This window comes from Artibeus jamaicensis, unplaced genomic scaffold (genome assembly GCF_021234435.1).
Source record: "Artibeus jamaicensis isolate MK-2021 breed Jamaican fruit bat unplaced genomic scaffold, CSHL_Jam_final contig_64, whole genome shotgun sequence".
NCBI classification, from domain to species: Eukaryota; Metazoa; Chordata; class Mammalia; order Chiroptera; family Phyllostomidae; genus Artibeus; species Artibeus jamaicensis.
The window spans coordinates 6,227,926-6,250,319 of record NW_026521911.1 but is presented as its reverse complement, the minus strand read 5'-3'; the positions used below and the strand labels follow the sequence as shown (position 1 = coordinate 6,250,319).

The window sequence follows — 22,394 nt, the reverse complement described above, 5'->3', positions numbered from 1 at the left end:
ACTTTATCCTTGACAAACTCTGTGACCTCATAGTAGTAACAAAACCTGCCCCTTTCGTAGCATGCACATGTAACAAACTAGAAACACAGCAACAATTTTTCTTCCCAGCCTTCTCTTCTCCATAATAAAATCAGCATAACTGCTCAGCTGAACAATCTGCTTTTCCCTGAAGGGCTGCCCCACTAGGCTATTCACCAGGCAGTTTATCTTTTAACTGGGCCTTTCTCTGGGTAGACAAATGCTTCCCTCCACTACCTACTCAGCTGCTACCCAAGTAGCTTGTGATACAAGTCTCCATGTTAGAAGAGCATTAAAGTCTCCAGTGCCTTCTTCCTATCTGTCTTACAGCCTATAGACGTTGTTCCTCTTCCTATATTTGTAATACTACTGAAGAATCTTTGTTACAATTTTAGAATGTTCAGGATAATTCCACCCCTCTTCATTTTGGGATTGCAGAAATGGATTTGCATTGAACAGGAAGGTTTTTTTTTACTGAAGATTTCCACTAATATATACATTTTCTTTGCAGTGCCCCAAAAGGCCGTAACTGATTCCTGTACAGTCAGGATGTAGCTGGACAAGTACTCTTTGAATGTAATTTCCATCTTCCACATTCTGCCTTCAGGTTTTTATATCAGGAAACTGTTGGGTCAGATTCTTTTGAGAACATGTGCTGGATGTGTGGCAAAAGAGTATCAGACGTGGAGGGAGAAGGCTCTGGTTTAGGTCTGACATTCTACTTCCGAGCTCTGGAACCTGGAGCAACGTATTTTATCTCTGAGTTTGTATGCACTTCTGCAGAACAAAGATGATACTTTAAAAGGATTGTGTGAGAAACTGAAGTCTGCATGAGAAGGTTTCAGCCCGACTAGAAAGCACTGCAAAAATTGGGGTCTTCTAAGGGAAACCTTTTCACAACTCAAAAAAATAAGAAATCCATATGAACACATGTTGAATGAAGTAGAAAGACACATTTTAAAAGAAAATGTGTTGAAAATTTTTTATTGTAGTTTGCAATTCTAATATAAAAGCCATGTACATGGGGTAGAAAAGCATATGGGGAAAAATAATATCAGCTGTTTGGGGGCAATAGAATTCAGTTACTTTTTCTTTTAAAATCTCTTTGATGTATTCAGTTCAGTTCAATACACTTACGGAGCATTCACTGTGCTGGGTCTGCTGCTGGGCTCTGGACACAGACGGAAATAGGACATGCCTCCTTGGGTCAGGGACTCCCATTTCACAGTCTTTGCAAAGTTTTACTGAGTGTAAGAATCACCTGATTAGTTCAGACTGCCCTGACCCCACCCTAGAAAGTCTGATTTAGTAGATCTGAGAGGAAACAGCCCACAATTTGTGTTTCTTAGTTACCCTGCCTGATCCTAATGATTGTAATGTAGCAGTTTAATTTCACACTGAGAATCCTTCAGTGGGGTTTGAATATATTACAGTAAAGATAAGTGGTAATTACACAGATCTGCTCGTTGAAGAAGATGCTCTGTTTTGATTGTTGTGTCTGCACCTTCAAGCTGATGTGTGCGCCTCTGCAGCTAGGACGGGGGAGCCAGCCTGCGGAGCTTTGCAACCTTTACCCCTTTTCCTCTTTTTCTCTCCACCACCTCTCCTGTGTTTTTTTCTCTACAGATGTGTGTCTCTCCCACTCTGATTCCTCCTATGCCTAGTAATCTGTCAACATCCAGATGCTTCCCCTTCCTTTCTCCACCCCAACCAGATAGAATGTCAGTTTTATTGAAATAAAAAGCACACCAACTTATACCTGGTTTGCTCACTTGTGCTGAAAGGCTCTTGTATATGGTTAATATTTCTCAGAAACACTTAGGGGTGGGCCACTTACTGATCAACCACAAAAACATCGTGTGGAGACATGATGTTTTGTATCTTTACCTTTCACTGTTGTTTAGCTCTTGGTCCACTTTCTCACAGTGGGTGAGCAGCTCCTGTCCTGCCGGTCAAGGGAACATGTACCTGAACCGACTCAGCACCACTTGTTTCCATATGCCTGCATGTGGACTTGGGTGGCTTTCTCAGGCTACACACCTGTCACCTCTTAGTCACCCAGAATCAAAATATTACAACCTTAAGTCACACTGTCTAAGGCTGTGAGGCCTTATTTTAAGAGTGGTGACCTTGCAAAGTGCAACTCGGATTTCTTCATGTTCATGCGTTTATATTGCTAGTGTTACTGTTTATATTACTTGTGCTTCGAGATACCAAAGTTGAACCGTGACTTCCAGACTCCCTCCTTGGATTCTGTTCCCTCAACACCACGTGCACTTTCCAGTCCTCTCCTACTGTCATCTGTCTTCTCTGACGGAACGTGAACTTCCTGTGAACAGAAGGGAGACTGCGTTCATCTTTGCCTCAGCAGTGCCTTGGAGAACATCTGGCACGTGATAGGTACTCATTAAAAAGCTCTGGAACGAATAGGTATCATTGAGTTGTCAAAAAAAAAAAAAAAAGGTGGGATAAATATGCCCATCAGACAAAAGTGAAATATCCCTTAAAAGAAATTCCCAGACTGGCTTTTTCCTCTTTATGTGTCTGAGATATTTCATAAATTTTTAAACTAGCCCTTTTCAGCATAAATCCAAGACTGGAGCCATTGCCTAGCATAAAACAAAAAGTCAGGAATCAAATAATTTTGAGTTCAGCTAGAAATTTGTCTCCATGATCCGTTATTGAAAGTTAGTTCTAGGGCTTCTCTCCGGACTTTGCTTCTGAAGTACGGTGACCTAGCAGACTGCCTCCTAAGAACCTTCCTATACTATTCACCATTGTACAATCAGCCCCTAGACGTGTGCCTTTCACACAGCAGGTGCTCAGTAAATGTTGGTTGAGTGAAGGTATTTGACTGATAAAAGAAATTCAGAAGCAGGTAAAGTTAGACTTGCTCAGATTTTCACAGTTGTTGGTTTTCTCCACCCTACTCTCTGAATCTAAACAAGTTTCTTGCCTCCAAATTGAAGTAGCTACTGCTTACGTCATCTTATTCAGCAAATTTTAATTGATGCGTACTCTGTGCCCCTCTCCCTGAGGCACACCAAAACAAGTAAAACCTAAGCTCTTCCAGTTCCAGCCCATAGAGTTGGTTGCTAATTTCTCTATGCCCCCACAGTCCTTCGAAAAACCTGTTATAACATTCGTCGTCCACACACTGCTGTAGACATCCGCCCACCTATCACTCTCCCTAGAAAGACCCTGAACTTTTTAAGACCCTGGGTTTATTCAGATTTGTGTTTTCATGCTAAACTTGGGGTAGTAGGTTCTTACATTATCCATACTGAGAATAGAATATCAAATACATAAATAATCTTTCCTAAGTAACATGTATTGGAATGTAAGTATCTTTTCGTCTTTGAACAGAAACATATGCCTTTCTACGAGTTCAAGTTTTCAGATGATAGAGACTCAATATGTCCTGAAAGAAACAAAACTGGTTTTCATGTCTCTCTCTTTTTTTGATATATTTTATTATGCCATTACAGTTGTTCTATTCCCCCCTTCATTCCCCTCCAACCTGCACACCCCTCCCCCACCATTCCCCCCTTTAGTTTATGACCATGTGTCTCAAGTTCTTTAGCTTCTATATTTCCCATACTATTCTTGCCCTCCCCCCTATCTATTTTCTACCTACCATCTATGCTACTTATTTTCTGTGCCTTCTCCCCTCTTATCCTCCTCCCACTCCCCTGTTGCTAACCCTCCATGTGATCTTCATTTCTATGATTCTGCTCCTGATCTAGCTGTCCTCTTAGTTTGCTTTTGTTTTAGGTGTGGTTCTTAATAACTGTGAGTTTGCTGTCCTTTCACTGTTCATCTTTTTTATCTTCTTTTTCTTAGGTAAGTCCCTTGAACATTTCATATAATAAGGGCTTGGTGATGATGAACTCCTTGAATTTGATCTTATCTGAGAAGCACTTTATCTGTCCTTCCATTCTAAATGAAAGCTTTGCTGGGTAGAGCAATCTTGGTTGTAGGTCTTTGGATTTCATGACTTGGAATACTTCTTTCCAGCCCCTTCTTGCCTGTAAGATGTCTTTTGAGAAATCAGCTGACAGTCTATGGGAACTCCTTTGTAGGTGACTATCCCCTTATCTCTTGCTGCTTCTAGAATTCTCTCCTTCATTTGAATCTTGGCTAATGTAATGAAGATGTGCCTTGGTGTGTTCCTTCTTGGGTCCAACTTCTTTGGGACTCTCTGAGCTTCCTGGATTTCCTGGAAGTCTATTTCCTTTGCCAGATTGGGGAAGTCCTCCTTTATTATTTGTTGAAATAAGTTTTCCACTTGTGGCTGTTCCTCTTCTCCTGCTGGCACCCCTATAATTCTGATGTTGGAACGTTTCAAGATGTCCTGGAGGTTCCTAAGCCTCTCCTCATTTTTTTGAATTCTTGTTTCTACATTCTTTTCTGGTTGGTCATTTTTTTCCTCTTTCTGGTCCACTCCTTTGATTTGAGTCCCAGTTTCCTTTCCATTACTATTGGTTTCCTGTGCATTTCCATTCATTTCAATTAGTTTAGCCTTCATATGTTCCTCTAATTTGTGACTAAAATGAACCAGTTCTGTGAGCATCCTGATCACCAGTGTTTTGAACTGTGCATCTGAAAGTTTGGTTATTTCTTCATTGCTTAGATTTATCAGCTCTGGGGCTCTGAGTTCTTCTTGAGCCACGTTTTGATCTGTTCGTGCCTGTTACGGATGAGGAGTGGAGCCTTAGTTGTTCACCAGGGCGGGGCCACCCAGGTCGCTGGTTTGTGAGGCTGTAGGTGGGGGCGGGGTCAGAGAGGGACAGTGGCGGTCCCCTCTGCCGCTTCCTGCCACTGGGGCCTGCAGGGTCTGTCTCACTGCTCCCTTTTTCACCAGTTCATCTGCGCGCAAATGTGTGACTGGTCAACCCTCAGTGGGTCCACCGCCTTGCTCCCTCAGTGGGTTTGCCTGCTACTCCACACCTGGGATCCGCCTATGGCTGCCGGTGCGCCTGGGTCTCAGGGCTGGGTCAGTCCAGGGATCTTTCCTGCCCGACCCCACTCTGCTGCTGGCTCTGCCCCTCTTACTGGTTTGGCTGAAGGGTTCATTATTGTCAGACTTCCGTGAAGTTCAATTTTCTGTGGTTTTGGTTGTGTTTTTGTTGCTAAAACTTTGTTGTTTTTAAACTTGGTTGTGAGAGGAGGCACAGTGCTTCCACCTACGCCTCCATCTTGGCAGAAGTCCCTCATGTCTCTCTTAAACACCTTTAAAGCAGTCTACTTGATTATCGAACCTGTCCCTCCTCCAAGAATTCCCTTACCCCTGGCCTAGCCAGTGCATCCTCAGCAGACAAACTAGAGACATGAGCTTCCCTTGCTGACAACAGGGGTGGACACCTGACCCAAATGGATCAGCCTTGTTTTCTCTTGGAAAATGGAAATTGAGAACACTGGAGACCACCTTTTCGAACTGGGAATGTAAATTTAGTAACTGTGGGGCAACCATGTACCTGAAGAGAGAGAAAGCAGTCTGCAGAGAGGAAGGCAGACAGGCAGGCAAAATGCTCAGCCTTAAAAAACACACAGCCAGAGAGAGACAGATACAAACTCACCCCCTCGTTTTTGCTGTATTTAGTCCTTGGTGGATACCCTTCCTGAGGCCAGACTATCCAACTTTTTCATGGCTTCCTTGGGATATACCTCATTTTTTTTACCAATAAATTCCTGTTTGGGGTTAGGTGAATTTAAAATGGATATCTGCTTTTGCAACTAAAAAGATATTGATATATTATCTTAATTATGGAAGGAATTTTCATTTTTTAAAGATTTTACTTATTTTTTAAAGAGAAGGGAAGGAAGGGAAAAAGAGAGGGAGAGAAACATCTGTCAGTTGCCTCTTATACGTGCCCCAACCAGGGACCAGCCTGAAATGCAGGCATGTGTGTGTGCCCTGATTGGGAATCACACCGGCAACTTTTCAGTTTGCGGGATGATGCCCAACCAACTGAGCTACACCAGTCAGGGCTCTCATTACCTTTTTTAGAGTCATATTACCTTTCTGTTACATCCATGTATTATCCCAGAATATGATAATCAGGAAATTATTTAGATGAGGAATTTCTGATAAATAAAATGCAATAGGGTAAGTGACTGCTTTTCAAGTTTCTTGATCCCCTAAGTCACACATACACATAAAAAAAAATGAGTGGAGGCTTATTTACTCAGGGGATTGGACACCTATCAGACTTTCTTTGAACTACAAAACTGGATTAGAGAGGTTTTGAAGAACCAGCACATTTGGCAGCTTCCAAGATATCTGTCTTTGAAGATCCTGCTTTCCAGAACTGTAAGAATGGCCTTGGTCATGGGCCTTAGCTGTGTTTCAGATGAGCGTGGAAGACACAAAAGCGTGTGTGCGTTGTGCGTAGAGCAGCCCAGCCCCTGCTGTTGGGCTGGCCGTGAACGATGATAGCCACATCTATCAAAATAAAATAAAAGACTCTGCTTATCAGAAACAGTTGCAAATGTTGTGTAGCGCTTTGTGTAACACATTCCTTCAACGTTGGCATGCTGCTCCCTAAATTTAGTCCTCGTTTAATCATTTTGAAAACATACATGGAAAGTAGATGGAACTGTGGACTACTAAAATCATCATTTGGTTCAGGGAAAATCTTAAGGTTTTTTCCTAGAATGTTATGAAAATATTAAGTTATAATGATGGCTACCAACCTATTTCTAACCACTCTTGGGAAAGAAAACAACAAATAAGTTTCCAGCTCTTCTGAGTTGATACTCTGGACCTTAAAGAGTTTGCATGTGTAATTTGACTGCAACTACTTTCCTTTTTTAGTTAATTGTGTTAAATGTGCCTCATAACTTCTAATCCCGGTGGGGCTGTCATTTTGAAGGGGAGTAGGGGGAAGCTGTTTTAATTCTGGCTTTTGTTCCAGTCACTAAATGTAATACCACATGATTGTTGACCCAACAGTAATCCAGTTAAAAAATGGTCTTCAGAGTTACTGCATCATCAAAATTAGCCCTGATTACATCAAATTATGTTGAAACAGACCACAGCTGCTTGCCCTGTTGAAGCAACTGCTCCAGAGCTCATCCAGAAGATACGTCCGGGTGTCAGGAAGATACAATTTAGGTTTTGTTTTTGTTTCTCATCACAAACGTAGGAGGGAAACATTGTGTTCTGCCCAGAGTGCTTGGTGGGAGCTGAAAATCTGTAATTCTCCAGAATGGAAAATCTTCATTCCAAGAGAAGAAAACCTGAGACCTTAGACTTTGGTTTCTACAGGAAGGATGTAAGAAGAAGGAAATTCAAATCCATTGAGTATTGCTCTCGTCAGCAGGAAAAAAGTGGAACTGCCTACAGGACAGGATGATGGGGTTTTCTGCGGCGGACTTATACAGGGGTGCACTAGGACTGGCTCTTACCAGCCTATGGGAGGAGCTTGGGAAATTGTGAAAAATTTTGCAAGCCGGTCGTTAAAAAATAAATTATTAAATGTTATTTAATAACATAACATTTCATAAGGAAAATAACGAGTATTGGAGAAGATGTGCACAGATTGGAGCCCTCATACATTGCTGGTAGGAATGTAAATGGTGATGTAACTACTGTGGAAAACAGTTCTGTAAAAAGAAAACAACACAGTCATGGTATGATACAGCAATTTGACTCCTAAGTGTGCACCCAAGAGTACTGAAAATGTAGGTTCACTCAAAAACTTGCACAGGAATGTTTATATCATCATTCATAATAGCCACAAAGTGGAAACTTTGGAATGTCTATCAAGTGATGAAGGGATAATTTTATCCATACAATGAAAAATTGACATGCTACAACATGGATGAACCTTGAAAACATGGTACAAAGTGAAAAAATGCAAACACAAGAGACCATATATTGTATGATTCTGATTATATGAAATGTCTAGAATTGGCAGATCCATAGAAACGGGAATTAGATTAACAGTTGCCAGGGGTTAGCGTTGCGGAGTGAGGATTGGTTGTTAAATGTTTTTTTTTGGGGGGGGGTGATGAAAATGTTCTGAAATTAGCTATGACAGTTGCACAATTTGGTGAAAATACTAAAGACCACTGAATTGTGCACTTAAAAATGCTGGCTTCAAGTTATATTAAAAACAAAGGAAATAAACTAAAACTCATCAGTTACTAATTAGTACACTTTGCTGTTATCTCTGCCCTGTTATTTGTATCTATTTTATGTTAGGAATACTATATAACTGTGTATCTCTTAACTCTGTATTCAGAGTTGATCACTTGAACTTGGTGGAAAGGGGAAGGGTGGAGGGAGTGTGGTACTTCCACCACAAAAACTGTACATACTACAAATCAAAGCTACCACCAGAGAGCCAGTTTTTAAACATTAACCAGCACACTACTGGCTGTATGAGTCAGACAAACATCTTGGGTAGTTCTGATAGAGTTAGATGAGATGATCTCCAGGGGCCCGTGAGTCCCTGGCAAAACAGAGACTAGTAAATATGCACAGCCACTGTGCATGCACTCAGTGCAGAAGAAAATGGAATTTCTCATCAGCCATCTGATGAGACCCCCATGAGTCAGGGGACTTGATTTCTCCAGCTTTGCTAGTGTTGTCAGAGGGTGCAAGGGTTTAAGTGTTAGAGCTCCTCTAAGACTGTGACAGTGGAACCAGATACCAGATAAACCATAAATGATTTAAATCTTAGTCCCAGAGCAGAGGGTATCTGGGGAGTCCGTACAACAGTGTCACGGTCTGAAACCGAGGATTAACAGGGTTAGCTCTCTAGAGCCTGGGGGTAGAAGTCAAAGGTCTAAGGAGTCATTGTGCTTGAAACTGTCCAAGGGTTTCAACCACTTTTTAAAGTGAAACTGCATAGGATTACCGCCACCTGCTCTACCCTCCCCACCAGGCCAGTCCCTGTGGGTTTAAACTGTCTGACTACGTATAAGGACCTTCACAGATAATATTCTCAAGGGTGGTGCTCCAGGGGTCCACAGTTCTCATTATCCTTTAAGAATTGTTTCCTTCATTCTCCCAACAGACATTCACTGAGCATCCATGTGTGCCTGGCACCATGCTGGAAGGAAGATAGGGGAACAAATATTTGCAGTCCAGGATGACAACCCAATTTATAAGGGCGCATTGTAAATCTAAGAAAACTATGCTGGGGAGTAGGGATGGTGAGTTTTAGGGAAGGAGGTCTTAACATATTTTCACAATCTAATTCAAGGCAGGCCATCTCTCTGTGAAGGAAGGGGCCATTGTGCAAAGTATGGTTAGAGCACAAAGACACTTTCCCAGGGAACTTGACAGTCTTTGTTCTTGGGAGAATATAACTGAGTTGGCAGCACAATATGCGAATGTTGATGTCATCACCACCACCAGTGTCAGTAGAAATGTCCCAGGTTCTGGGACATTGGCAAAGCAATTGGTACAGGTTCTGGTTATTTACAAAGGAAGGTTGGAACGCTGGACTTGCTCAACCTTTTCTAAAGTTTACTTCCAAAATGTCTCCTACTGGGTGTAATGTCAAGTAACAGACTGTTAGCAGCCACAGACAGGGAGGGAACCCAACCCAATTAGGTCTTCAACCACACCCCAAGCCCACTTCCAGATCCCAGTCCAAACCAGATGCCAGAAGTTGATTTGGGAAGGTCAGAGTAATTTGATGGAGGGAACCAAAAGGGCTCAAAGCACCCAGGGGTTAAAGAAATGCAAGCGTCAATACGCCTGAGAGACAAGTGTCATGAAAGCCACCAATCCGAGGTGGTTCCATTCAGTTGGCCACACTGACCTTGGCAAGCAGCACTCAGCTCTGAAATTAACCTGTCAACTAAATTGAAGAGGAGAAAAGGCAGAAGGGCTAGGACACAAACATGCAACCCCACCCCCAGTCCAATCACTGACATCAAGCCTGGCGTGGGTGGCATTAATCACAGCAGCCTGATGTGCAGTTGAACACAGCTCTCCTTCCATCCTTTCCAATCCATTCCTGGGAGAGTTCCACCAGCCATGCACCTGCCTGCGGCTCACCACAACCCTCAACTCCCAGACAGGCACGGGTGCAGGCTGTCGCTGATGAAACTCAAAGCCACAGTGCACGGTTTAGAACCCAGGCTTTGGGGCTGAGGGAGCAAAACCTGGTGCCCGTGCTTTTCTCCCAGGTGTTCATTTCTCTAATTTCTGCTCCCTCCAGAGAAACCCTCCCTTTAAGATGGTCATTTCCTGAGGATTTAACGAGTATACAATTAATGACCCAAAACCTTCCTTGCAGCAAGTCATTAATTCCTCTAGGAAATACCGTGGTCTTTAAAATCAAAATTGCCTAAATTATAGACCAGTGGTGCATGTCCTTGCAGGTTGGAGGTAGGGGGCATTATTCCAACTGATTCCAATAGATGGCGCTTAGCTCTATGTAAATAAATCACTCTATTTGTTTCCATTTCTCCCCAGCCAAAGGCAAGCAGCATTATTTAAAAAAAAAAAAAAAAAAAAAAAAGTGGAGAGGACTTAGTAAAGACCCAGACAGGAACGTTCTGTCCAAGGGCTGTTTCCAGGCCTGGCACACACCTCAGGCTCAGAAGACTGGAGCCACACCAGGGTGCAGCCAGGGACTCCAGCAGCAGTTCTGCCTTCTATGTGCTGCTTCAGCTGGGTGCTGGCAGCCTAGTCATAAGAAAGTTAGGGTAGCTGCAAACAAACCAGATTTCTCAGAGTGCAACCCCGGAGACCTGGCACCATGACTCAGATGGGAATGAAGTCAGAAGCTGCTTTATTTTGGTGGAGAGTCACCGCCTCCTGACTGATTTGGCAGACTTGAGTATTTTGATATTTGCCACACAGCTTTTTAAGGTACTTAAAGCCAAAGCCAGAGGGCAAAATGGTGGTCCTTGTATGTGGCTTAAGGATCCCTAACTTGGAAGGCTAGGGGAGGTCTGGTCCCAGCGATAGCCTGGCAACTCTGGCTTTATATTCAATCTAACAGCACACTGACTAGTGTAGAAAGTCAGTGAAGTGGGGTACAGAGGAGCTGATGTGAGCCTCCCAGAGTGTCTAGAAGAGCTACACATATAGTAAATGATTAGCTTTTACAAACCAATTGAACTTTTCCCAACCCAGCCAAGATCTGTAAAACCAGATGGATGACCAAATGTTTGAAACAACTAGCTTTGCTGCAAAAAGACAGGGAAATGAACAAAATAGCCTTAGTTTAAAGTTGTCTGGGGAGTGCAAGATGCTGTCTCTCCCACTCACTTGCTGGCAACACACTTCCTTACTGATAGCATGGATTCCTCTTCATTTATCAAAAAAGTTGGAGGGAGGACCTACCTTTTAATATTGCTTGTAAGGTACTGCGTGAGTGAGAAGGAAGCCCTACCAAAGGTTTTTTTTCCCCTTCTGCTCTCCCCCTGAAATATGGGGTTTGTCTAGTGTGGTTCCACATACTTCATCTCAGGTAAACCTCGCCAAGATGAAGTGAGAGGTACCATTATACTGCAATTTTCAAATGAACTCCAGAGAGGTCTCCTAGTCTATGTGAATGATTAGGAACGCTGGGGGATTTTGACCCCCATTTCTTACTCTACACCTCCTTGCCTTCTGATTTACTATGAAACACATGGACTCATTTTGCTTCCTTGGTTCCGAAAACTTACATGCATTTTCTTTTACTGAATTATATTTCCCAGTGGCAGTGAAGGGGCCAGCTGGACTTTAATTGCTGGTAATAATAGGCCCCCAAGTTGATCTGCACACAGTAGAGCAATTTCCCCACTTTAAAAAGCAGACGAGGACCACCTCCACCAAAATTAGGAACTTGGCTCTGCGTCACACAGATTTGGGGACTTAAAGCTGTTTGTAAAATGGGAATAATAGTGCCCGCCCGATTTGTAGATTTCTCAAGACAATCGCGTAAACAAGGAATGAAAAAGCGCCCAGCACATAGTAGTCTGTTTTCTTCTTTCTTTCTCCCACCAAGGGGTGCGAGAGTTAAACTCTTGCTGGGAAGCGGATCACTAATCTCAGCCAGAACCTGACCCACGGAAACCTGAAACTCGGGGAATGGATCGGAAACTCGAGCAGCCCTCGGGTCCCTTGCTGGCGACCCTCTGGGAGAAATCGATTCGCGCCCAAGGGCGCGGAGCCCCTTCCCTTCACCCCACCCCCACTCCCACCAGAGGCGCGGCCGCCACCCCCGCGAACTGCTGGAGGCTTCGGAAATAAAGCAAAATGGGGCGGGAGGACGCGGCGGGCCGCAGGCTTCAGCTCCCAGGGAACCGCGGCCTCCGCGGTCCAAAGACGCCAGCGGGTGTTTGCGTCTCCGAGAGCGGCGGGCCGGGGGCGCGGCGCGCTGTGGGCGTGGCCAGCGCGCCCGCTCTTCCTGCCGTGGCGCCCCCTCCGCGGCCGGGAGGCGAGTGCGCGCGCGCGCGGGAAGGACGGGCGCGCGCGCGGCCGCCGGGTCCGCGCCTCCTCGTCCGCGCCCGGCGGGCCGCCCCGGCCCCTCCCCTCCCTCGCGAGCTGCGCACCGCCGGCCCGCGGACCCAGAGGCTCGCGCTCGCGCCCTTGTCCGTCCGACCCCGCGACGGGCTCCCGGCGGCCGGCAGCATGAGCGGCGGCGGCGACGTTGTGTGCACCGGCTGGCTGAGAAAATCGCCCCCCGAGAAGAAGTTGAGGCGCTACGTGAGTGCGGGCGGGCGGCGGGCGGCGGGCGCGGCCGCGGGGGGCAAGGGCCGGGGGCGCACCGCGGCCTGGCGCGGGGCCGGGGGCTCCGGGAGGGACCGTGCGGGCGCGGAGGGCCGGCCGCCGACCTCCCGGGGGCCGGGCGCGGCCGGCGCGCCCCGAGGCTCGGGTCTGCGCGGGGCACCTGCACACCTGTCACAGGTGCGCCGCCGAGGGGCGGGGCGGGCGGGGCGGCAGGTGGAGGCTGCAGGTCGTTCCCGCCGGGCGGGCGCGGCGGCGGGCGCCGCGGCAGCCAGCCTCCTGGTAAACTACACACAGTATCGAAGTTTGCATTGATTGTTTCTGGAGAGCGACGGAGTTGGTTCCCGGGGCCGGGGGACCGGAGTAACCCCGAGCGGCTTCCGCCCACGGGATCGGGGGAGCGGGCGGGAGAGGGGGCCGGGGCCCCGGCCGCGCGGCCCGGCCCCACAAAGGGCGAGGCGCCACGCACCCTTTCCCCCTTCCCTTTCTCTGCCCGCCCCTCCGGGCGGCCGCCTGCTTCCTTTCAGTCCGCAGCCTCTGCATCATGGGCAGCGTCAGCGGCATGTGCAGCCCTTGCATTTAGTGACTCATTTGTTTGTCCCCCTTGTTTCCCTTTATTCTGTATGTCTCTCACATACATCCCCCAACCCCAGCCCTCCATGGTGACACTGCAGTTTGGTTTGCTGTCACTGGCCCGGGTTTTGCGTTGTGCAGTCCTGGGGTCGGGAGAGATCAAGGTTCTCAGTTGCCAGGTGGTGCTAACCGACAGTGTTTACTGAAAATTGCTGGGACAGCCTCTCCCTTCTGGGTGAGACACGGACCACAGCAAGGGGCAGGTGGTCCAGTCTGGGGTTGAGTGGTGAGAAGGGCTGTCTGTCGCCACCCCCAAACTGGAAGATGCCTTTCCAGGCGGGGTCAAAGTACAAACCGATGCCAGTTCCTGAGATTTGGCTGAAATCGCCCCGGGCTACTCGCAGGAGTTTGGAAATAAGGTCGCTAAAAGGTGTCAAGGTCTTTCATCTTTTCCCTCTTCACTTCTAATGAAATGCCCTTGTTAAACTGACTCCCGGTGCGAGACTCCGGGATCATTCCCGAAGCGTGGACGGGAGCTGTGGCCTTCCAGCTGCAGTGCATCAAGGGAGCTCCGAGGAGACCCTGCCCTCCATCAGCTGCACCAGCGCCGGCCTTGGGGGGAGGCAGAAGCTTACCAGAGTTTCCTGTCTTGGCTCCCCCATCAGAACCAAGGGACTTCTGGCCTCTGGATTGAGGAAGTGACATTCTGTTTTTTAAAGGAAGTGTTGTTGTTGGGATGTGCGAGTGTGTGTATGTAAATGAAATCAGGCTCTTAACTTGGATCATTTGCGGGGGGCGGGGCGGGGGGGGCATTTAAGGATTTAGCACAGGTCTTCTGAATGAGGACATAGATTGAAAATACAGTAGGGCTGTGGCAATGATGTCAGTTTTAAAGCTCATTTCAGGGATGTCCATGTAGCCAAAGAATTACATAGTTACTGAGAAAGAAACTTCTCTTCAAGGTGGTATCAGTTCATTAGGAAATATTAACTTTTCTATTAGGTTAGGGAAGAGTAATTTGCTATTAATATTCTTATAAACACTTAAAAAATAAAAATCTTTGGCTCCAAAGAGCTTCTGAAAACTGTCAATAAAAATGGAATTCCATACCAGCTAGTGGGATAGAGTATGTACTAAAAATGTGACTCATAATTGTCCAATTAGAACACTAACCAAAAGAACCTTGAAACTTTGTTTTTGAAACAGTTTGCAAACAATGTGGTACTGTATCTACATTTGACTGATGACTACTTCAGCTCTATCACCCAGACTCCTCTTATGGCCCATGAGTTACGTTTGTTCCCCACAAAACTTTAGTTCGCATAACCAGGTTTGGACGCTTTGGGGTTAAGCTCCCTTTTCATCCAGTTGAAGTACAAGCATACCTCTTTTTACTGCACTTCGCTCTATTGCACTACGCAGGTGTTGCGTTTTTTACAAATGGAAGACAAGATCCCTTACCAGCACAAAGATTACATCTTTCTTTACTGCAGTTCACTTTATCGAGATACTGGCTTTGTTGTGGTGGTCTGGAATCAGACCTGCATTACCCCTGAGGTATGCCTGCACATATTTGACACCCGGCAGTCATCCGATGACCTCAGCCTGCTTCCCACCCTCCCCACAGCTCCAGCCCGCGAGGCATCTGACTGAACTAACAGCTTTTCTCAGGCTGGAGTGTGATGTGTCCTGTTGGTATGACTGGAAGCTCCCCTACTGTGGAAGTTCATTTCCCTTAGTTGAAACTGAGCCGATCTGTGTAAGACTAAACTCTTGAGGAACTGTCTGCTTTTACTTTTCTTTTGGGGTATTGAAAATTTCTGCACCCTGTTTTAAGTTAAAATTCTGCCAGTTCCGCCTGTTCATTAGAGGCCCAAGTTTGTTAGAACCAAACTAGGAAAGAAGTATTTTTCAGCCTTATTGCTAAACACACCAAGAATAAGCTGCTTATTCTGTTATATATTAATATTAATATGAATAACCATAATGTATTATAGATTGATAAATCTCCTTTATAAAAATATATCCAGGTAGTAAAAAGTAAACAGGGACAAATATATGGTGACAGAAGATGATTGGACTCTGGGTACTGGGCACACAACGCAACCTAAAGATCATGTGTTGTACAAATGTGCATTTGAAACCTGCGTGGCTCTATTAACCAGTGTCACCCCAATGAATTTATAAAATAAAAAATAAGGGAAGAGGAACGAGAAAAAATATATGAAGCATCTCAAATGGGAAAAAGTAGTTTATGAAATGAGTTACAACTGCCCTTGCTGGGTGTTTTAGTTGGTTGGAGCGTCGTACCACACACCAAAAGGTGGAGGGTTTGATCCCTGGATGGCGCACTCACCTAATATGGGTTTGGGAGGAAACCCATCAATGTTTCTCTCTCTCTTTCTTCCTCTCTCTCTAAAATCAATAAACATATCCTTGGGTGAGGATTTAAAGAAACAGATCACAACAATTTAAAATTAATCTAACAAACCTGCCTCATTTAATTGGGGGAGGGGAGGAGGTATAGGGGGAAAAAACAGTTTTAAAGAAGCTGTGGCAAATGTTACCAAGGATTAGCTTTAGAGATTTTTTTCATCCATCTCTTGTAATTTATTAATCATAGGAAAGTGTGAAAGATCTATTGAGTATTTGCTGTGTGCCCTGGAGAAATTACAAAAACTGACCTCCGCAAAATGGTAAGTATTGCATCTGGGGCATCATGATTTGATTGCAGCAGGAGGCTGGTGGAAAGAGCAGCCCCCCATCCTGCTGTAGCATGTGTGCATACGTGCACATGTGTGCACCCGCACACACATCCACATGTATATAAAGCTGACAGATTTTGAGGAAAAACGTATAGTATGGCCTTTGACAAAGGTGGTGTGGAAAGTGAAGAAGGAAGCCCCTGCCCCTCCCAAAGCTGAAGCTAAAGCACAGGTTTTAAAGGTGAAGAAAGCAGTTCTGAAGAGCATCCTCGGCCACAAAAAAAGATCCTACGTCACTCACCTTCCAACGCCCAAGACACTGCAGTGGAGAAGGCAGCCTAAATATCCTGGGAACAGCGCCCCCAGGAGAAACAAGCCTGACCACTGTGCCACTGTCATGTTCCTTCTAACCACCAAGTCAGCTGTGAAGATAGACGACAACAATAATACATCTGTGCTCATTGCGGATGTCAACAAGCACCAGATCAAACAGGTGTGAAGAGGCTCTGTGACAGGAACATGGTCAAGGTCAATACTTTGATCAGGCCTGATGGAGAGAAGAAGGCATATGTCTGACTGGCTCCCGAGTATGATGCTTTGCATGTTGCTGACAAAACTGGGATCACCTAAACTGAGTCTAGCCTTGGCAGATGAGGCTCAGTGGATTGAGTGCCAGCCTGCAAACGGAAAGGTTGCCAGATCGATTCCCAGTCAAGGCACATTCCTGGGTTGTGGACCAGGTCCCTAGTTGGGGAGCATATGAAAGGCCACTGATAGATGTTCCTCTCTCACATCTTCACATATCGAAGTTTCTCTCCTTCTCTTTTTCCTTCCCTTCTCCTCTCTCTAAAATATAAATAATAATTTAAAAAATAAACAGAGTCTAGCAGGTTGATTCTAAATATAAAATTTTTACACTGTAAAAAAATAAACATATGCCATGCACTGCTCTATAATTGTTCTATTTCAGGATATTAAAAGATTTAGGGGAAAAGACTGGCAGCAGTAATGCCCCCTAGTGGCTAATTTGGAAAAAGTTGAGTATAGAGTCTAATGAACAACCGAATTAAGGAAACTAATTGTTTGCTTTTATTTTATTTATTATATACATTTATTAAATATAGGTGTCCAAGGCACTGAATTTCATACTGGGAATAAAAATTAAGCCAGCCTTTCAGTCTTAGCAAATGGCTTTGCCTTCTCTTTCAGAAAGGAAATTGAAGCTACCAGGGAGTGGCTGTCTGCACACACTGACCAGATTTCCACATGCATGTGCCTCTACACAGTTCCTTGCATTTCCCCCTCTTCTTAGAGTAGATGTGGTGCCCCTTCTGACTGAGCTAATCCTGCTGCTTGTACTTGGGGTCATAGCCTCTCCAAGTATTCGGATCATGCTTACCCTCTACCTATTTCTTCTCATTAATATCTAAACTTACCTTGCTTTTAACAAAATTCTCCTTCAGTATCACATCCCGTCCTTTCCCCTGTCCTTCATTTTTTTTTCTTTAGGGTTAAACTTGTTCACAATTGTTTATATTACGTCTCCACTTCTTCCGCCTTCTCAGTCAGCTCCAGTCTGAAACCTACTTTGTTATTTCACCAAAGCTAAACTCAGAAGGGAACCAATGACACACTGGTCACTAAGTCAGTTTTTCACTTCTCATTTTAAATTAGCTGTTCACTACTTGGTCATAGTGGGCCACTCGCTTTTCCTTGAAACATGTTTCTTTTATCAGAGTGATACCAAATATGCCTGGATTTTCTCCTTTTCTTGCATGAGCCTCCTTTGCTAGACTGACCCTCTTTTACCCAATACTTATAGGTCAAAGCTCCTTAATAGTCACAGTAGCCATGCTCTAGGCTCTTTTTTGTACCTTGGAGATTATCCATTCTCCTGGCTTCATCCATTCTCTTGTCTTCAGTGGTCATTTGCATGCTGACCATTATCTATCTGTCTGTCTATCTATCTATCTATCTATCTATCTATCTATTTATTTATTTAGGTGAAGGGAAGGAGAGAGGGAGAGAAACATCAGTGTATGGTTGCCTTTCGGGTGTCCTCTGCCGGGAACTGGCCTGCAACCCAGGCATGTGCCCTGACTAGGAATTGAACTGCAATCCTTTGGTTCGCAGGCCCGAACTCAGTCCACTGCACTACACCAGCCAGAGCTGATCATTATCAATTTAAATTTCCATATTAGAGTTGTGTTCTGAATTCCAGACTTGCCTATGCAGTTGTTAACTGGACATTTCTGCCTGGATGTCTCCCAGTCAACACAAACTCACCACACCCAAAACTAAACTGTTCTTGATTCCTCTCTTCTTTACCACATGTGTGCTCAGTAAATGGTGCCAGTGGCCACCCAGTGGCTCAACTGAGAAACTTGTGAATCATCCTTGACTCCCTGACACCTGCTATTCCACATCTAATCTTTCATCAAAACCCATTAGTGCTATTCTCCTAAGGTCCTTTTCTGTACCCTTCTCCCTCCCCACCATCATGACTCTGAAGGTCAGCATTTTAATAGCCATCTGTGAAGCACTTGCCCCGTGCCAGGCACTGTGCTTAGACCATTGAGCTCTTCATTTAGTCTGTTTAGCCCTATGATAAGAGAAATAACTTGCCCAACATCATCTAGCTTTGTCTCAAAGCTGGAGCTTTTTAAAAAAATTAAACTTTTAATTTTAAGATAATTGTAGATGCATATCTAGTTTTAAGATACAGTAAAGAGAAATACCACGTACTCTTTTTCAGTTTCTTTTAATGCTAACACCTTGAAAAACTACAGTAGTGTCACAGTAGAATATTGACAGTGATGCAGCCGAGAAACAGGACATTTCCATCAGCACATGATCCCTCCTGCTGCCACTTCATAGTTACCACCCCACTCCCACCACATCCTCACCCCAGGGCAACCACTGATCTGTTCTCCACTCTAGTAACTTTGTCATTTCAAGAGTGTTACATAAATGGATTCATATAGGATGGAACCTTTGGAGATGACACGTCCAACCCCTTCAAAGTAGGCACTTTGGGACTTCACACAGTTCTCCTAACGCCATCAGCTGCCCCATCTTATTTTCCTGAATCTCATCAATGGTCTGAAATCTCTTTCCTTTCAAAAGTGATTTTAGTTTTGGGAAAAGCCAGAAGTCGCAGGGCACCAATCTGGACTGTAGGGAGGCTGAGTCACCTGGGCAATTGGATGTTTCATCAAAAAACTCTGCATGAGATGTGATGCATGAGTGGGCCTGTTGTCATGTTGAAGCTGCCAATCATCAGTTGCCCATAGTTGCGACCTTCTGAATCATCTAAATAGTTTCCACAGAGAAATGGTCATTCTTAACACAAAATTAGTTGCAGATTCATTGTTCTCCTCGCTCAGTCATTTTGAATGTGATGGCCACACAGTACACATGCTCACTCATTGGTGTCTGCTGCTCCTGCTGACTAGTATAACGAAGTTGTCATTGTTCATACATGTGCATTTCAGTCCATTCTCTTTGACTGCCAGGATACATCAGTGTTGGGCAAGCTGTTTTCCTTATGTTAACAATGGCTCGACTTTTTCTGAACTCATTTTTAATCATTCACCCCTTGGATTTTTTTCCTTTGCATTGAATTTATTGGAGTGGCACTGGTTAACAAAAATTATACAGGCTTCACGTGCACAATTCCACAGCACATCATCTGTACACTGTACTGTGTGTTCACCACCCAAGTCACGTCTCTGTCCATCACCATTTATCCTCTCTATAACTACCTCTACTTTCCCCTACCCCTTCCTCTTAACCCCCAAGTCATCACCTACATTTCCCTTATGAATAATGATAGTGAACATTTTTTCATATGATTTCTGCCATCTGTGTATCCTCTTTGGTCAAATGTCTCCAAGTCTTATGTCCATTTTCTCTACAAATTGTTCGTGTTTTTCTACTCTTGACTTTTGAGAGTTCTTTATATGCTCAAGATATCAGTCCTTCTCAAATACATGGTTTGCAAATATTTTCTTTTGGTCTGTAACTTGTCTTTTAACTCACTAAACACTATAGAGATCCCCCCCAAAAAAAATTAAAAAATAGAACTATCATATGATCCATCAATTTCACCTCTGGGTATATATCCAAAGGAAATGAAAACAGGATATCCAAGATATTTGCACCTCAATGTCCATTGCAGCATTATTCACAATAGCCAAGATTACATTGGTGAACTGTATTGGCAGACAATGGATTATATTGTCAATGGACAGACACTGGATGAAAGGAGAAAGAAGATGTATGTGTATTATACATATATAAAATATAGATGTGTTTTAATACATGCACAATGGAATATTATTTAGCCGTGAAAAAGAAATAAATTCTGTTTGCAACAACATGGAAGGACCTTGAAGGCATTATGCTAATTGAAATAAGTCTGATAAAGAAAGACAAATGCTGTTTAACATTACTTGTAAGTGGAATCTAAAAAAAGCCAAACTTACAGAAATAGTATAGTCACTGCTACCAGAGGCTGGGGTTGGGGAATTAAGCAGTTGTTGGTCAAAGGGTGCAAACTTCCAGTTAGAAGATGAGTAATTTCTAGAGATTGAATGTGCAGCATGATGATTATAGTTAGCAGTACTAGATCACATACTTGGAAATTGCTAAGAGAGTAGGTCTTAAATGTTCTCTACTGAAAAAGAAAAGGGTAATTATGTGATGCAGTAGAGCTGTTATCTAATGCTACAATGATAATCATAATGCCATATGTAAGTGTATCAACATGTTGTATACCTTAAATTTGCATAATGTTTTATGTCAGTTATATCTCAATAATGCCGGGGGAAGGAAAGAACAGGGGAGAGGGTGGTCTTTAGAAACTACAGTGGACTTCTGGCCAAGATGGAGGCATAGGTAGATACACTTTGCCTCCTTGCACAACCAAAAGAAGGACAAGAAATTTAAAAATAAAAAACAACCAGCACTCCAGAAAATAGAACTATATGGGAGTCCAACAACCAAAGAGTCAAAGAAGAAACATTTATACAGACTGGTAGAAGGGGTAGAGATGGGTAGCCAGGGCAGAGAGGACACTTGGCAAGGCAGCAGCCGGAGGACCAGGTGGTCCCACATTTGCACGAAGATGAACCCAGAGGAACAACTGGGCAGTGAGACATACTGCACAACCCAGAGTTCCAGCACAGGAAAAGAAAGCCTCAAAACCTCTAGCTATATAAACCTGTGGGGGTTGCATCAGCAGAAGAAACTCCCAGCATTACAGGAGAGTCCACTGGAGAGACCCACAGGGTCCTAGAATGTACACAAACCCACCCACCTGGGAATCAGCACCAGAAGGGCCTAACTTGCTTGTGTGTAGTAGAAGTGACTGAGAGCCAGGGGAGAGCCAAGCCAAGCAACATTGTTCCCTCTCTGACCCCTCCCCTGAATACAGTGGGTTGCCCCACCCCACACAGCTATGTGGGTTGCCCCGCCGTTGGCGAATATCTAAGGCTCCACCCCTTATAAGGTAAATAGGAGCACCAAGACAAAGAAATATGGCCCAAATGAAAGAACAGATCTAAACTCCAGAATAACAACTAAGTGATGAAGAGATAGCCAACCTATCAGATGCAGAGTTCAAAACACTGGTAATCAGGATGCTCACAGAAATGGCTGAGTATGGTTACAAAATAGAGGAATAACTGAATGCTGTGCAAAGTGAAATACAGAAAAATATATAGGGAGCCAACAGTGAAGGAAAGGAAACCTGGACTCAAATCAATGATTTGGAGCAGAAGGAAGAAATAATCATTCAACCAGAACAGAATGAAGAAACAAGAATTCAAAAAAATGAGGAGAGGCTTAGGAACCTCTGGGACAACTTCAACCATTCCAACATCCAAATCGTAAGGGTGCCAGAAGGAGAATAGGAAGAGCAAGGAATTGAAAATGTATTTGAAAACATAATGAAGAAGAATTTCCCCAATCTGGCAAAGAAAATAGACTTCCAAGAAGTCCAGGAAGCTCAGAGAGTCCCAAAGAAGTTGGACCCAAGGAGGAACACACCAAGCACATCATAATTACATTACCCAAGATAAAAATTAAGCAGGGAATCCTAGAACAGCAAGAGAAAAGAGGCAGTCACCTACAAAGGAGTTCCCATCAGACTGTCAGCTGATTTCTCAAAAGAGACCTTACAGGCAAGAAGGGGCTGGAAAGAAGTATTCCAACTCATGAAAGGCAAGGACCTCTATCCAAGATTGCTCTCTCCAGCAAAGCTTTCATTTAGAATGGAAGGGCAGATAAAGCACTTCTCAGATAAGGTCAAGGTAAAGGAGTTCATCATCACCAAACCCTTATTATATGAAATGTTAAAGGGAGTTACCTAAGAAAAAGAAGAAGATCAAAACTATGAACAGTAAAAGGAT

At 44.4% G+C, this 22,394-nt stretch overlaps 1 protein-coding gene across 1 annotated transcript in view; it reads left to right on the top strand.

The window, feature by feature from the left end:
* Window positions 1-12,449: 12,449 nt before the first annotated feature.
* The window catches only part of GAB2 (GRB2 associated binding protein 2), a 179,780-nt gene continuing 169,835 nt past the window's right edge, over window positions 12,450-22,394 (top strand). Inside the window, exon 1 of the mRNA XM_037138548.2 lies at window positions 12,450-12,682. Coding sequence (XP_036994443.2) covers window positions 12,608-12,682 — 75 coding nt within the window. The 5' untranslated portion in view covers window positions 12,450-12,607. The remainder of the gene's footprint in view (window positions 12,683-22,394) is intronic.